The 16,482-nt window shown below is 40.1% G+C and overlaps 1 protein-coding gene and 1 long non-coding RNA gene across 4 annotated transcripts; both read left to right on the top strand.

The window, feature by feature from the left end:
• Positions 1–4,882: 4,882 nt before the first annotated feature.
• LOC147639615 (uncharacterized) lies at positions 4,883–5,408 on the top strand. Its single transcript, XR_015269479.1, has 3 exons — positions 4,883–4,946; positions 5,145–5,190; positions 5,360–5,408. It is a non-coding gene; the product is annotated as an uncharacterized LOC147639615 (long non-coding RNA).
• A 4,555-nt stretch (positions 5,409–9,963) lies between these two features.
• Positions 9,964–14,686, top strand: LOC147639614 (CBL-interacting protein kinase 32-like). 3 transcript variants are annotated; one of them, XM_086772225.1, is made up of 14 exons: positions 9,964–10,611; positions 10,820–10,882; positions 10,991–11,062; positions 11,245–11,352; positions 11,727–11,807; positions 11,895–11,948; positions 12,068–12,193; positions 12,375–12,464; positions 12,583–12,699; positions 12,874–12,987; positions 13,077–13,193; positions 13,596–13,652; positions 13,861–13,935; positions 14,068–14,686. In XM_086772225.1, exons 1-14 carry the CDS (start codon positions 10,456–10,458, stop codon positions 14,137–14,139), a joined length of 1,302 nt encoding a protein of 433 aa, XP_086628351.1. In that variant the 5' UTR covers positions 9,964–10,455; the 3' UTR covers positions 14,140–14,686. The 3 variants fall into 3 exon arrangements, with proteins under 3 accessions (XP_086628351.1, XP_086628361.1, XP_086628369.1); XM_086772243.1 differs by having other exon boundaries at positions 10,483–10,621; XM_086772235.1 differs by lacking the exon at positions 12,874–12,987.
• Positions 14,687–16,482: the final 1,796 nt, after the last annotated feature.

The raw sequence follows: 16,482 nt of genomic DNA, 5'->3' as shown, positions 1-16,482 counted from the left end.
TGTACTCCCCCCCTTCGATTAGAACGGAGGGTGCCCACATTACAATTGGATACATTTTCAACCATAAGCAAAAACTGTTTGAAGCACAAAAACACTTCGAACTTTGCCTTCAGTGGATATACCCATGCATGCCTTGAGTAATCATCAATGAAAGTCACGAAGTACAAGTGTTTACCAAATGACGGAGTTTGCATAGGCCCACATACATCACTATGTACAAGTTGCAATTTGCGAGTGGCCCGCACAGAACCATCCTTTGGAAACGCAGAACGCTGCATTTTGCCCAAAATACAGCCTTCACAAACATGTTTCAATGGTGCCTCAAGAGGGGGCAATGAAGCAACCATATCAAATTTCTGCAAACGCAGCAAACTAGCAAAGTTTAGATGACCAAAATGAGCATGCCATAGTTTTGCATCTGAAACTGCCTTTTCATCAGAAACTGCATTTGCTGAATCTTCCACACACTTGTCCTCATAAGAATTGAGCCTATACAGCCCACGAAACAAGGTGCCAGATACAATAATCGTATCACCAGAAGTCAAATCATGAACAGTACATCTGTCATCCACAAATTTGACTACAAGTCCAAGTCCAAGTCTAGCAAGCGCAGAGACAGACAATAGATTCTTCTTTATCCCTGGCACATACAAAGCATCTGAAAGTGTGAAAGCGCTGCTATTTGCAGCAGTAAGCATAATTTTACCAATGCCCTTCACTGGGTAAGAAGCATTATTGGCACATGTGACAGTATTCCCATTAGGGACAGCCTCAAGAGAAGTGAACATATCACGATACGAGGTAATGTGCTTTGTAGCACCACTGTCAAAATACCATACATGAGAGTCAACAGAAACTGCCAAACATGCATCATGTACAGATGGGTCATACTGGCAATACACGCTAAACGCCCATTCTGTATCCTACACAATATTTGCAGAATCTGCATTTGTAGAAGCATTCGCTATTGTGGCTGCATTTGACTCTTTCTTCTTTGCCTCTTTAGCCTTTAGCTTAGGCAATTCTTAATGACATGATCATTTGCCTTACAATAGTTGCACCTGGTCTTTTTCTTGCCTTTATCAATAGCCTTCTCAGAATTATTGTTGCTACCTGTGGAAGGAGAAGAAGTTGCAGACCTACTAATAGGAGAAGAAACAGTGGAAGGGGCTGCCTTGCCACTTCTTCTCTGCTGGCTGGGCAGTAATAAATGCTTGATCAACTGCACGCTGCCTGGCCCTGTTTTGCCTGGACTACGCTTCTTGCAAGAGCTTGTTGACTAAAGTATCATACTTGACAGCATCAGGTCTATCCTCAGCAAGAAGTCTCCACGTGGAAGCAAAAGTCTGATATGTCTCAGGTAAAGCATCAAGAACAGTCTGCACAAGAGAATGATCAGGAATAATCTCACCTGCAGAAATCAACTGTTCTTTGAGATCTTTAATCTCAGCAAGAAAAACATTCATGTCATCATCTTCCTGTATAATCTTCAATTCTAGCTCTTTACGCAGGTAAGAGATTTTTGCCACGACCTGCATACAAACCAACTAGAATATCCCAAGCCTGTTTTGCTGTTTTAGCTAAACGAATATGTGGGGTGATGTTACGTTTGACAGAAAGTGCAATCAAGGCATGAGCCTGCGCATCTTTTCCTTCCCAATGAGCTTGTTTAGCAGTGGGTAAAACAGCTGCAACAGTAGAGCTGCTAGAACCTGAAACATCCTCAACACAGATCCTACATCCACAGAACCTGGACGTACATCCATACCCTGCACAATGTTCCACACTCCTTTTGCAACCAAAACATGCTGCATCATGTATGCCCAAAGTGGGTAGTTGCTGTCTCCATCCAATTTGTCTTCACCCAATTTGTCTTCAGCAGACAACATGCGAAATACATCATTGCTGTTATCAGCCATGGTGGCCACTGACTGAAACTGATGCAAAAGCTACCTGTAATGAAGCAAAGACTGAACAGAGAACAACTCGTGCTATGTAGCACGGTCCACAATAGAATACGTATGCCTATTTTGCAGAAAACTACACTGTCGAAATTTTTACAGAAAATGACGAAAATACCTGTGTAGAACTCAATCGGAGAACGTGAGTCGGAGGGTGCTGGCGGCGTAGCCCTGGGAGCCGATGCCTGCTCTGATGCCAATTGTTGGAATTAGGGTTGCAGGAACGTGAGTCAGAGGGTGCTGGCGGCGTAGCCTTGGGAGCCGATGCCTGCTCTGATGCCAATTGTTGGAATTAGGGTTGCAGGAAAGCACACAAAGCTTGGAGAAGAAGTAGCAAGAATGCACACAACACACAGTGTATTAGATTGTGTCAATGTACAAAAGATAAGTTAGCCCTAGAAAGATGGGTGTATATACAAGCCGGGGGAAAAAAACCTCCTAAAGAGGGAAAAAGTGCCCCAGCGGTCCTAAGTGTGTTCACACACATCACTGCCTATATATATGGCAACAAGCTTAAGGGAACAATGCTGATTTAGAAGGGTAACCTTGAGCTTGAGGGATAAGTAAAAAAGTTGGATGTGACAAACCAAAGTTATTCTCATCGTGTGAATAACTCAATCTCCCCTCTTTGCCATCACTACCTTTTGTGCTTTTGGGTGCCTTGTTCTTCTTTGTTTTTTGTGTTGCAACCATGTTTAAGTCTGAGAAACTAGAGAGTGTCTTGAAACACACACAATTTGTGCATTTTTGAGCAGTTGGCTTGTACGTCTTTATTGACTTCCATGGTGCCTGGTCATGCAAGCCAACCTTGACACCCTAGTCCATCTTGCATAGATCTAGGATTATGGGTCTCTTTTGGAGACTAAGAAAAGGGAGGCAGATTGAACTTGATCTACAAGTTGCCACTGTAATGTTTTGCGCTTGTGTTAATTTCACGATACCCATGGGCAAGTAAACTTGGCAAAATATCCACTTTTTGCATTAGATAGATGTGCATGTTTGTCGTTCACACTCACTTGTAGACATCAAAGTGAAGTGGAGGCCAAGTTTTGAGTGCAATTTGTATCTATTATGGAAAGGGTGACCCCACGACCAAGGGAAATGGTTGTAAGCAGACATACTATCAATCTGGCAGCGAGTTTTGAGGTTTTTCATGCATGGTGTAAACTTCATGGGAGTTTTTTTTTGAATTTTTGTGCCTGCATGGTTATTGTTCCGCCCCCCCACCCCTCGTCTCTAAATCCCACGGTGCCTTTAAGAGGCACCTCAAGTGGGATCGACGGCTGAGGTGAGCGCGAAGATCTCTACCGTCGGATCAAAAGCGCACAAAAAGTAAACTAGGGATAAAAAGTAAACTAGGGATAAAAGGTAAACTAGGGATGAGGGTGGTGGCTGGGAAAAGGACGTGGATCATAGATTCGGGAGGTCGTCGTAATCATTTGCATTGGGTTTAGAGATTTTTGAATCTTAATCGTTTTTCAACATTTTCTTCTTAAGAAATCTATTGGTTGCATGTAGTGGTCAATTAATAAGGTTTGAACGTCTTTCCAAGGTAAACTAGGAAAAAAAGTAAACTAGGACACGCAAGAAATATGCAAGATTTTCATTGTCATTCAAAAATGCCCGCTTCCACCTTATCATATGTTGCTTCCACCACCTCTTTTACTCAAAGAAGCTTGCTATTGACTAAACATTGAAGGTAATTTGCTATCTCTCTCCCTTGTCTCTAAATCACACAGTCTATTTGATATGTGGTAGGAAAATCAAAAAACAAGGTCTGCGCAGTAAACTAGAAAAACTAGGGAAAGTAGGATTGTGTAGTAAACTAGGACTGTGAGCAAACTATGACGGTCAAAGGGATAAATGAATAGCATTATATAAAGAATTTTTTTTTCCTTTTTAAAACATAATAATTTTCTAAATATGTCCATGTGTGTGTAGGATGAGCTTGTGGATTGAAGATGGCCCAAGTGTGCAAACTACGATCGAAGAATACTTGGTGCCTGATACAAGTAGCCAAGAATCTAGTGAGAGTCAAGAAGAGGATGGTTTCTTTGAAAGCAAAGAAATTGAAGAAAGTTCCAAAGAGTCACTTAATCCATGATAGTGAAGGCTCCTCACATGGAAACAAAAATATCGATGAGGAAGTGTCGATGAGAAATGTGGAATTCGAGGGAAAAGCCTCCCTTACAATGGTATGAAAATACTACTCTTCAACCTTTGTACTACTTTATTTCTTGTTTTCCTTACACTAATATACATAAATATGTATTGTTTCTTGTTTCCTCACTTTAGGAGAAAATTGTCAACAAGGAGGCTCATGTAGTGCTCTCTAAAAATTCTAAAAAAAGTAAGAAACGAAAGAAGGTAAGGGGTGGAAGATGTCTCTTTGTACACAATTTAAGAGTAGGCTTTATTTTACATACCTTGGCTCCTTATGTCAAGTCTTGTTTGTTTGAACTTGAAGAAGGGGATGGCTTGCAATGTAAATGCATCTCATGTTGATATTAGCTCTCTGAGTGAGAGTAAGCCTTCAAATGTAATAATAACAATATCCACTAGTGAGATTAAGACGCACAATATCTTGGGCATGGTAAAAGATCTAAGTGCGGTCTATGAAAGGTGTACTTTATTTAACTCTATGGCTTGAATATTGAATTATCTTAACATATGCATGGTTTCAATCTTAACATGTTTGATTTTTGGTTATGTAGACTTCAACACGGAGAAACTATTCACTTACACTCTACACGTTGGGGATTCATTGCCGAGGTGGATGTGCAACTAGCCGAGTCAATCATGCATGTGGAAGCGTCTACTCGCATGCTTAACCTATTTGCCATGTCGGTAATTTTTTTAATTCTGAAATATAGCTTTTGGATTTGCAGCTCAAAGATGCTTAAAGATGTTGATTTTGTAGTTGGATGGAAAAAACCCTACCTGTAGATGCTCTAGAGAAGGTTTCATTCGTGGGGATAGTTTGTGGTATGAATATGTGGCTTCACGGCATCCAAAGAGAAATAATTCATTGCAAAATTTCTTTGGACATATTGATATGAGCAAGCATGTGTTCTTGTTTCTACCTCTAGTACATAGGTAAAGTCAATAGTTTACTCATATTGATGCATGTGTTCTTGTTCTTGTCATTAGTAGACAAAGCAGTTACAACTTCATGTTTTTCAGGCACCATTGGACTCTTTTTGTGGTCTATAATTACCACATCATGAAGGTGAGAGGCTTGTCATTGAGAAAAAATATTCTCCTGCACCTAGACTCACTGCATGTAGGGAATTTTGGCAAGTATGTGCAACGGTAAGACAAGAGGTTTACTTTGAGGTTCGTGAATCCATAATGCTTGGGTAAATGCTAACTAACATTTTACATCTATATATTATTAGAGTTCTTGAGTCAATTTCTTCAAGTTGCACACATGGACCATTACAAGAGTCTCTTGCATGCCCATCCACTGGAGTGTATAGAGGTATGTGAAAATTAATTTTGGCTTTCAATATTGTGTCCTTTATATAGCATGATATATGGCATTTTTTGGATTGGATCAATTGAGACATATGTCGATAAACATTGTAGGTGCCAAAACAACCAAACGCAATTGATTGCGGATTTTATGTAAATTTATCCAGAAACTAATTGATGGGAGCCTTATGGATACACCTCCAAAGCATTGGGTATGCACATGTTTATTAAAAAGTTTCCATACGAAATCTGTTGCTATGTATGTGCTTAATGTGATTTTGGTGTTCTAAACTCTAACATTGCTTTTTTTCTTGTATAGCTATCAAAGAAGTGGCTCTCGACCATGGATATGTCATGAAGTTGAAGGATGAGTTCAGTTCTTGGCTTTAAGATACTTTAAATGAATACAACAAAAATGTTAAAAGAACTAGTGATATTACCTATTTCTTGCTTTTGCTTGAAGAACTCAAGCATAGTTCCACCCATGCTTGAAGAACTCAAGCATAGTTCCACCCATGCGCCTGCCAGTCTTGGAATCGCCCACAAGAGCATGTATAAGTTCAAGCATGGACCGGTTGAGTGTATTTTATGTACTGCCATAGGCGCTCCACCAAGTTAGTAGTATCAACATTCCCATAAGAAAATAATTGGCCAAATTTTGGCCATCGCCTTTGCCATACACAAGTAGACCCACACCAACCCTTTGTTACATATCGAATGATATTGTCATGTGCATTGTAACATTGTAAGAAATGTTGATACTTCTGTTCAAATTCCATTTCTGTAAACCGAGTGCATGAGATTTTGACATTGATGTGTAGATCTCATCTTGTATTTCTTTGGGAACCTACATTTTTCACATTTTTGTTAGAGGTTAAATTATAACAAAAAACTCATATTAAATCAAATATCCTAAGCTACTCTCAATTACGCAGTCCTAGGTTACTGCACAGTCCTAGTTTTCATGCACAGTCCTAGTTTACTGCATACCCACAGTCCATAGCCTTGAAATATTGCAATCTCTTACTTGTGGTAACAAATTCTCAACCCAAGCTTTCTTAGCATGGAACCAACACAGGATGACATGGCATGCAACTTGTTGGCGAGTTTTTGACATTGATGTGTAGATCTCATCTTGTATTTCTTTGGGAACCTACATTTTTCACATTTTTGTTAGAGGTTAAATTATAACAAAAAACTCATATTAAATCAAATATCCTAAGCTACTCTCAATTACACAGTCCTAGGTTACTGCACAGTCCTAGTTTTCATGCACAGTCCTAGTTTACTGCATACCCACAGTCCATAGCCTTAAAATATTGCAATCTCTTACTTGTGGTAACAAATTCTCAACCCAAGCTTTCTTAGCATGGAACCAACACAGGGGATGACATGGCATGCAACTTGTTGGCGAGTTTCTTGCTCTTGTTGAACCCAACAATGGGGATCTTCATCAACCACCTTAAGCAATGGCTCTAGTTCTTGTGGACACTTGTCAATGACTAGAGCTGTAGGACGAATATCTCCCATTCTTGAAAAAACCATTTTCATAGTAATCTCCAAGGCAATGCTCTCTTGATGAGAGCCTGGGTCATTAGTGCACATCATATACCACATTGGAATGCCAACTCCAAGTTGGTTTGGTAGTACAGCTTCATATAATGGTAGGACAAATTTATTTGTCTTGAAAGTACTATCAATAGCCCATGAGTTATGCAAGGAGAATCGAAGTGCCATTTGTAACATCCACGTATCTTGAATAATAAGAATGAATGGTTTGTCTTTGTCTTCCTTTGCTTGAGGATTGTAGGGCTGACAATATAGCACCTATATCCACAAAACATGCAATTAAGAATGTATGGTAAGAAATAAAGGAACTCCAGTGATGTCAAGCAAACCACCAAACTTACCTTGTTTTGTGTCTTTAGTTTCAAGCATTCCATGTACATCAATGCCCAATCATCTTCTGTAGCTTTGTCTGCAATAACATGAATGTCAAGAATATCTATTCACATAGAAAAGAAACCAAGAATGTCAATGAGTATTAGAATGCTACCTTGATTGCGTACTTGGTATGACAACATGGAGACCTCTTTTGGAAGCTTGAAAAACCTAAAGATCGTGCGATCTAGGTCTGAAGATTTCTCCATATGCAATCTCTCTTTTGAGAGTGACATCCTTGCTACATGGTGAGAGCTACCAATGTCAAACAAATCCTCTATACAATGCTCAATGACAATAGGATGGACTGGCAAATGATATATAGATCATTTCGAGTGCCAGGAACATGTCCCTTATGAGAAGCATATAATAAAATAATTGCTTTGTCTTTTGTATTCAAATACTCCACTTGTACCTTAAATTGACAATGACACTTCTTTGAGGTCCTCAAAGTGTCCCCTTTTGACTAGGTTCTCCACCTCTATGGCAAAAGTAATCAACAACCCTCTTTGATGGCCCTTGGTTTTTTGTTGAGCGAACTTTCACAAGCCTCACTTTGTGCTCTATCATTATCTCTATCAAATGCCTCTCCACATTAGAGCTATCAATATTCAAAATGGTTGTGGGTTCTCTTTTTGGGTTCTTGTGAAGCCAACGTGGAATAGAATCTCTATCAACTCCTTTTACCATGTTTCTGCAAGAACAACAATTAATGAAGTCCTTTACATAAGAAATAGGGATTCCATGTTGAGACGAATGTCAACATGGTGTGTTGACGAATGTCAACACACCATGTTTCTTTAATGGTTCAAGGGTTTCCTTTATCCCTCTATGATCTCCACACTCCAATATATTATGACATGTTATGACAATATTTTCCCATTCGTCTATGCATGATATCCTTAAATTTGGAAATGACTTTAAGCAAAGCACAAGGGAGCCATCTTGATTTTGATCCAAGCAAAGGTTTTCCTTCATTCGCCTCCATTTCTTCAGATCAAGGATTCCTCTAGAATTGAAAGTCTTAAGACTCTCAATGGTCATCGACAAATCCCCTTGATAACATTGACCATCACATCATAACTTCTCCTATCAAAGGAGAAATATATAGGCGATAGATAAAGCAGTGGATTAAGTGACTCTTTGGCACTTTCTTCAATTTCTTTGCTTTCAACTCTTTGTGCAAAGAAACCATCCTCTTCTTGACTCTCACTAGATTCTTGGCTACTTGTATTAGACACCAAGTATTCTTCGATCGTAGTTTGCTCACTTGGGCCATCTTCAATCCTAGGATCAAGCTCATCCTACACACACATGGGCATATTTAGAAAGTTATTATGTTTTAAAAAGGAAAAAAAAATTCTTAATATAATGCTATTCATTTGTCCCTTTGACCGTCGTAGTTTGCTCACAGTCCTAGTTTACTACACAATCCTACTTTCCCTAGTTTTTCTAGTTTACTGCGCAGACCTTGTTTTTTGATTTTCCTACCACATATCAAATAGACTGTGTGATTTAGAGACAAGGGAGAGAGATAGCAAATTACCTTCAATGTTTAGTCAATAGCAAGCTTCTTTGAGTAAAAGAGGTGGTGGAAGCAACATATGACAAGGTGGAAGCGGACATTTTTGAATGACAATGAAAATCTTGCATATTTCTTACGTGTCCTAGTTTACTTTTTTTCCTAGTTTACCTTGGGAAGACGTTCAAACCTTATTAATTGACCACTACATGCAACCAATAGATTTCTTAAGAAGAAAATGTTGAAAAATGATTAAGATTCAAAAATCTCTAAACCCAATGCAAATGATTACCTTGACCTCCCGAGTCTATGATCCGCGTCCTTTTCCTAGCCGCCACCCTCATCCGTAGTTTACTTTTTATCCTTAGTTTAGTATTTATCCCTAGTTTACTTTTTGTGCGCTTTTGATCCGACGGTCGAGATCTGCGCGCTCACCTCAGCCGTCGATCCCACTTGAGGTGCCGCTTAAAGGCACCGTGGGATTTAGAGACGACGCCACCACCCATTGTGAGATTTCCAAAGCATGGAAAAAGGCACTAGAAAGCCACGCACTTGCCACGTTTCATTGGGTTTGCTAGTAGTAAGCTGCTACGATGACCTTTTCAAACCCGTCCCGTAGTCTTTGTTGTGTTGGGTCCGACCGTCCGTGGACGGTGAGACTTGAATAATCCCGGTCAAAAAAGAGGAGGCGTTTTCCACGCCTTCTATACATAGTAAATTTTGGCTTCAAAAAAGTTTTTTCTAGAAAATGTAGAGAACTTTTGACCTACGCCATATATATGTCATAAAACACTCAATTTTGTCTTGTTTATTTGAGAACCTCAAATAAATAAATTTGTTTAATTCTCTACCGACGTTAATACCCCTCTCTCTCTCTCTCTCTCTCTCTCTCTCTACAACATTTTCAACGCCAGCTTGCGATACCATTCAATGTCGAAAACTAGCTCATTTCTCGTTTCCTTTAAGAGGGCCCCGGCCACATGACGGCTAATGATGAATTAATAGTGATCCCCTCTGTCTAATTAACTTAACATAAAGATAAAGACGATACGCTCTGATATTTTTGGATTAGTAATACATTTGGAAGGTTTATCTCAATGTTGATTAGCTAATTGCCATACCCCTAACTATGCGTTCCTCACGTCTCCACATGTTGAGGCGGAGCGCGCTTTTAATGAGATTCTCCGAGTGGCTTCCGTTTGCGTTGAGCTCTCTCACGCACACACGACACACGAGACACAGCCAACCTCTCTCTCACATTCATTTTTCTCTCTCTCCAGGGATCCGTGATTTTAACTCAGGCTTGAAAATAAATGCTCTCAGCAAGGAAAATATACATTTGGTGTAGATTATATTCTCCATTACAGATTGGATTTCCAGAGAAAGTAAAAGCCTGTGGCATCGGCTTTGTAGCTCTGCATGTTTACATTGAAGAGAGATTTCGTATAGCGACGAAGAAAAGCAGAGATCAATTGCCAAATTCGCATCGGAGGATTGCTCTCATTCGATAGGTTTCAGCTGGTGGAGCAGAAGAAGGAAGGAAAGGAGTTGAGGAGGATGGCGGCGCGGCAGCGGGTGGGGATGTACGAGGTGGGGCGGACCTTGGGTGAAGGCAGGTTCGCCAAGGTGAAGTTTGGGAAGCACAAGGAGACCGGCGCCGCAGTGGCCATCAAGATCATCGAGAAGGACCGCGTACTTAAGGTCGACAAACTGGTGGGTGCAGGTGTCGCCCAACATTTCAATTACTCACCGCCCCGAACAATTCAATTAATCACTGCGCTTGCACATAACCTTGCGAGGCGTAATTATATTCTATTTTGTAATCTGGGTGCGTGCGTGCGTGCGCGTGTAATCTGCCTCCTTAATCAGCCTCACCAACATGAATGTTTTCTTCACCCATTTTCCATTCGTCTTTCATCAGGTCAAGCGAGAGATATCCACCATGAAGCTCATTAAGCATCCGCATGTGGTCAGACTCCTCGAGGTGAGATTCAACAGCAATAATTCTAGTAATAGTGATTATAATTTGGGTACAGGCAGCTATTCTCTAGCCCTCTGCTTGCTTCTTATGATGATTTGCTCACTGGTCCAGGTGCTGGCCAGCAAGAAGAATGTCTACATTATCCTCGAGTATGTTGATGGTGGAGAGCTTTTCGACCTAATAGTAAGGCTATAGCCACCATGTTTGGTCGCATGTACACATAGATTTCCAAATAATGTAAACGTAATCCCTTTGTGTGTACTACAGGAGCATTGTGCAGGTCCTTCAGCATGCTATCTCGTTGCCTTTTTTCATCTATTTTATGCCATTGGTTGATGATCTTTCTCATTCGCGTCCTTTGACAGGTAGAACATGGGAAGTTGCAAGAGGACGAGGCACGCAAGTACTTCCAGCAGCTCATTCGCGGAGTGGATTATTGCCATAGCAGAGGGGTCTATCACAGGGATCTAAAGGTAGGTCACCACAGCTAACCCTCACCTCTCTTCAGTGCTGGAGCATGTTATTCAAAGGCTTGCTCTCACAGCCTCTGTCAATTCACATTGTTCTGTGTTTTCAATTGGCATTGCATTCACCTCTGTCAGATTTAAAGAAAGGTAATTGTTCTATGCACTACCCTCTAATTCATGACGTGATTATGCTTTGCCTCAGTCATGCATGGCAGATTGTCTTGACATTGTCACATCCTCATTTGCATCATCTCTGAGTTGAATCCTTCATCTATGGCATTCACACTCACCCCAAGAACTTCACGGCTGTCTGCTGGCATGATTGTCTTCACAATGCCAACTAATGACATGAGTGTCTCACTCTTTTTTTGTATAAGCAGCCTGAAAACTTGCTCTTGGATGCTGATGGCAACATGAAGATCTCCGACTTCGGCCTAAGTGCTCTATCTCAACAGCAATGGGTATGTATGTTCGAAGCTCATGAGTGAGCCACTTGGCTGTGGAATGAACATACACATACCTCTCACACATTCCCAACGTGTGTACAGGATGATGGCCTATTTCACACTACATGCGGAACACCCAACTATGTGGCCCCTGAGGTATTCGTCATCTCAAACATCCCCATTTTCTTTCTGTTATGCCTGACCCTTTTCGAGAAAGTGGTCTACATTCCGTAATGATAACATATTGTCTCCAGCCTGGTGTCTGCGATCTATAGGTTATAGATGGAAAAGGGTACGAGGGTGCCCCTGCAGATTTGTGGTCTTGTGGAATTATCCTTTATGTGCTACTAGCTGGCTCACTTCCTTTCAATGACTCAAACCTCAGCAACCTGTACCAGAAGGTAACTTCTTTAGGAGAGCCAATTCACAAGAAAGGTTAAGATGGTAAGCAAAGTGGTGATATTGGCATGTGCCATGCAAACACCATTGGGCATGGGGCATTTAAGCAGTGATATCCTTTTATAAAAAAAGCTTTTTTGAGTGCAATCTATGCTTACGAGGACCCTCTTTTTTGGCTAGCAGATTCACAAAGCAGATCTCGAGTTCCCTTCTTCTTTCCCCATTGGACCTCAGCAATTCCTCAGAAGGTTGCTGGATCCTAACGCCAAAACAGTAAGTTAAATCTCTTTAGTTTTTGTACAAGCTGTCTGCATACCATATGCCAAAATTAAAAGGCACACATCAATCTGAAGTTGTATGCTTGCATGTGCTGTGTCTATTTTCTTGGCAGCGCTTGACCGTTCAGGGGATCTACGATGACGAGTGGTTTCAGGCTGGTGACCCATTTGAAACTGACAAGTGTGAGGATCTTGATATGTGCCTTTGCAGTATTCATGACAACTCAGAGGTAAGCTTTACTTGAATGCATCATCTGATGCTCTCTCTCTGTGTGTGTGTGTGTGTGTGTGTGTGTGTGTGTGTGTGTGTGCGCGCGTGCATGCGTGCGTGTGCGTGTGCACGCACGTAAATTTTCACTGGGTGGTTGTCAGCGTTGGCATCGACATTATGGCTCTTTTGTCAGGTTGTACAAGATGTACCCATCCAGGATAGTAGACCTGTTCTGATGAATGCCTTTGAGATCATTTCTATGCTGTCTCAAGGCTTGGATTTGTCTGGCCTCTTTACAGAGAAGGAGGTATTTCTTGTCCTTGCACTCTAAGGTGCCTTACTTTGCACACAGGAGGATTTCTAACCCTAGTTGTTATATGGTTTTAATTTATCCAGAATACATGCAAGAAAGAGACAAAGTTTACCTCGACACACCCTGCAAAGGAGATTATGGCCATGATAGAGGGTTTTGCTAGACATCTCGGTTATCGTGTAAGGAGTAAAAATTACAAGGTGTGTGCCTGGGAGACTCTCTTGTCTGGCCTTTCTCATATCCCAAGATCATTACTTTTAACTGTGATATTTGTGTTCCTCTTTTGCATTGTGAAGAAAGACAAGGTTGCACTTTTTTCTTCTTCAGTTTACATAAGAATGCACATGTATGTAATACATGTACATAGACATGCACCAGTACATACTCGTGTATGTATATTCTTGCCCTCTGGCATTGACGATGTGAATGAGCATGCCATCGGTGTGCGTTTAGTTTCACGTTCATGTGCTCATGTACATGTGTACATGTCTATGCATATGCCTGTTATGTGTATGAATGCATGCGCTTACTAGACTGTGAGTTGACTTGAGACGTAGAGAACGTGTTTAATGCTTAATTAATCTTAATCGCATGGGATGCAGATGAAGATGCAGAGCTCTAGGCCAGGCAGGAAAGGATTCCTGTCAATTGCTACTGAGGTACATATATGTAACTTACAGATATAAGTAGCTAAAGTTTAATCAACATGAGCAAACTCTCTCATGGGGGGTGTGAGCTGCTATGCTGTTCAAAGAGTCGTCGTCGTCTTCTTCTTCTTCTTCTCGTATTTAGTGTATGGTAGACTATAATCTGTGCAATAAAATTTCAAGCTCTCTGAAGCTGCTGCTTTTTTCTGTTGCGAGACAGGTGATGGAAGTGGGCCCGTCTTTATTCATGGTGGATATGCACAAAGCAAGTGGTGATACTTTGGAATACCGGGATGTGAGTACTTATTACCATAACCTTACATTATCAACTTAATTCTCTCTTCGTTGTCATATGGACGATCATAATCCTCGTCAAACCCGCATTATACAGCAATATATTCAGTAATTACTGCTCGTTTGCTTGCAGTTCCAACAAAAGCTATCCATCGGATTGAAGGATATAGTATGGAAATCTGAAGAGGAGTTGACGGGCTGTTAGGCGTCGAGGGAGAGCGTTTCCGCCAACGTTCAAGAGGGTTCCTTCAAAAGATTCCGCCAAGATCCCTATACGAATATTCCAAGATGCCTTCCATCGGCATGTTACGTGGAGACCGTCCACACGCACCCAAGTTCTTACGAGTTCCGAGGAGATCGTTCACACGCACCTGAGTTCTATAAGTTACGAAGCTTTCACATCAGCCCAACAAAAACGAGCTTGCTTTTGGAAAGAGGGCATCTTGGCACTCGGAGTTCCAGGTTTTGACTTCAATTTTTTAATCTTTATTAGAACAAGAGGCGTAAATTACAGACACACACACATATTATGTATGTATGTTTTTAAACTTTATAATGTAACAACAACAAAAAAACACCCGTGTCCATGTATGGAACAAAAGTAGTCTTCTTTCATGTCCAATGTAATGGATCAAAAGTAGTCTACGTGAGTCAATCAATGTAACGAGCAAAAGTGCTCTTATGCCTACTAGTGTGCTATAAGTGCAATTGTATCAAAAAAATGCACTTAATACACTTGTGTTTTGAATGAAGTTTGCACTTTTTTTTTTTTGTTTTGCTTCGCTCTCTTGAATGATTTGGCCAATTATTCCCCTCATTTATATTATGTGGAGTTCATTGAGTGTACAAGACAAGATTAATATGGTACACAAAAACTTTCTTGCTTCATCGTTGTGCCAAATTTTACATTTTTAGTTCAATGATGCTTTTTTCTACTCATACTTTCTTGCCTTGTTGTTGTGCCAATTTTACTTTTTTGGTTTTGATGTTTTTTTTCAAGTATGTTGCCACCTTCTAGATGGAAGGTATGTACATAATGAGCAATTTTTTTAAAAATGTCTTTTCTACTCTCAAATAAGCCATAAATAAGCCATTAGAAGGAAAAGAGAGAGGTGGTATGCATGTAACTGAATTCAAAAAACGGCAGTGATATTGTACTTAAACTATGCATTCATGTATTAGTTATACTAGTGTCACGACCTCCGACGATGGGTAAGAAGCAATTTGCATTTAGGTACATGGAAAAGAAATATGTGTAAAATCACTCTTCCTTTACTTTTAGAAGCTAGGCACATTGAGCTACACACAAACACGCATAAAGAAGTACGTATGTATGTGCATGTACGTATGAGTACGTGTACGTGAAATCCATTGAAACCATACATGCCACAACTGGAAGATATGTGTAAGTGTGCGCGCCTGTGAATGCATGTGTGCATGTCACATACACACATGTAAATATGCGTCTGTGTATAGGCACGCACCCATAATATCCATAGATACTGGTCACACTCATACATATTATGTATACATCGCCCTCAACTTGCCAAACTACTAAAAAAAAACATCGTGATTGCCATATATATCTATATAGAACCATTTAGCATTACAAACCCATAAAATGATGAGTATCTTAACACACCTGAACACAACCTCAAAACAATCTTCGGACAACTGGATTCTCTCTCCTTAGTAGCCTATATCCCGCGCCTCCATCTGGCAAAATGTATGCCATAAAAAATATTAGCATTGAAAATATAACTCTCGCAGAAAAAAGTTGGATAAGGATGAAAGCTTACAAAACTCATTTGGTGGATCAATATTTGAGGCGAACGACATTTGAACAGGCTTGTAAACAGTAAATCGAAAAATTATGTATTGTCTAGTGCTTATGCACCGAAAATCCAACTTATCAGGCTTTTCATAATCCACAAACATTACGTGTACATGAAGTTGATTTGCAACCTTCCACAATCGTAGATTGTAAATTCCTAGGAGCCTAAAGCTCTCCTCGTAACTGTCTCGACTATACAAGCCCAACAATAATTTGGGTTCTAAAAAGTGAAGATATTCGCTATTGCAAATGAATGTTTCAATAAAAATATAAATTTATCAAACAAAACACAAAAGCTACATAAAAAGAAAGTTTGTATATATACCATAAAACACCAATGCTCTCTAACAGTTCGATAATTAGAGAAGCTGTTGCTTGGCCTTCCCAAACTGGAGGGTCTACAATTTAGCCATGAATATTAAATAAATCTTGAAAAATAATAATACCTAAATTATAGCAAACGTCTAAAACATTTACCTTCAATATCTTATCCAACATCACCATAAACGAACGAAAATGATCTCCTTGCCACATCCATCCTACGAAATATATCCCTGATATCAAATATAACACACACACACACACACACACACACTCTCTCTCTCTCTCTCTCTATATATATATATACATACACACACACACACACACACACACACACATAGTATAAGAATGCTGTATATAAAAGCAATCCAAAAGCAAACAAAGATTGCACTT

This window comes from Cibotium barometz, chromosome 3, assembly GCF_041138505.1.
Source record: "Cibotium barometz isolate CiBa-2024 chromosome 3, ASM4113850v1, whole genome shotgun sequence".
Taxonomy (NCBI): Eukaryota; Viridiplantae; Streptophyta; class Polypodiopsida; order Cyatheales; family Cibotiaceae; genus Cibotium; species Cibotium barometz.
This window is presented reverse-complemented; position numbering and strand designations above follow the sequence as displayed.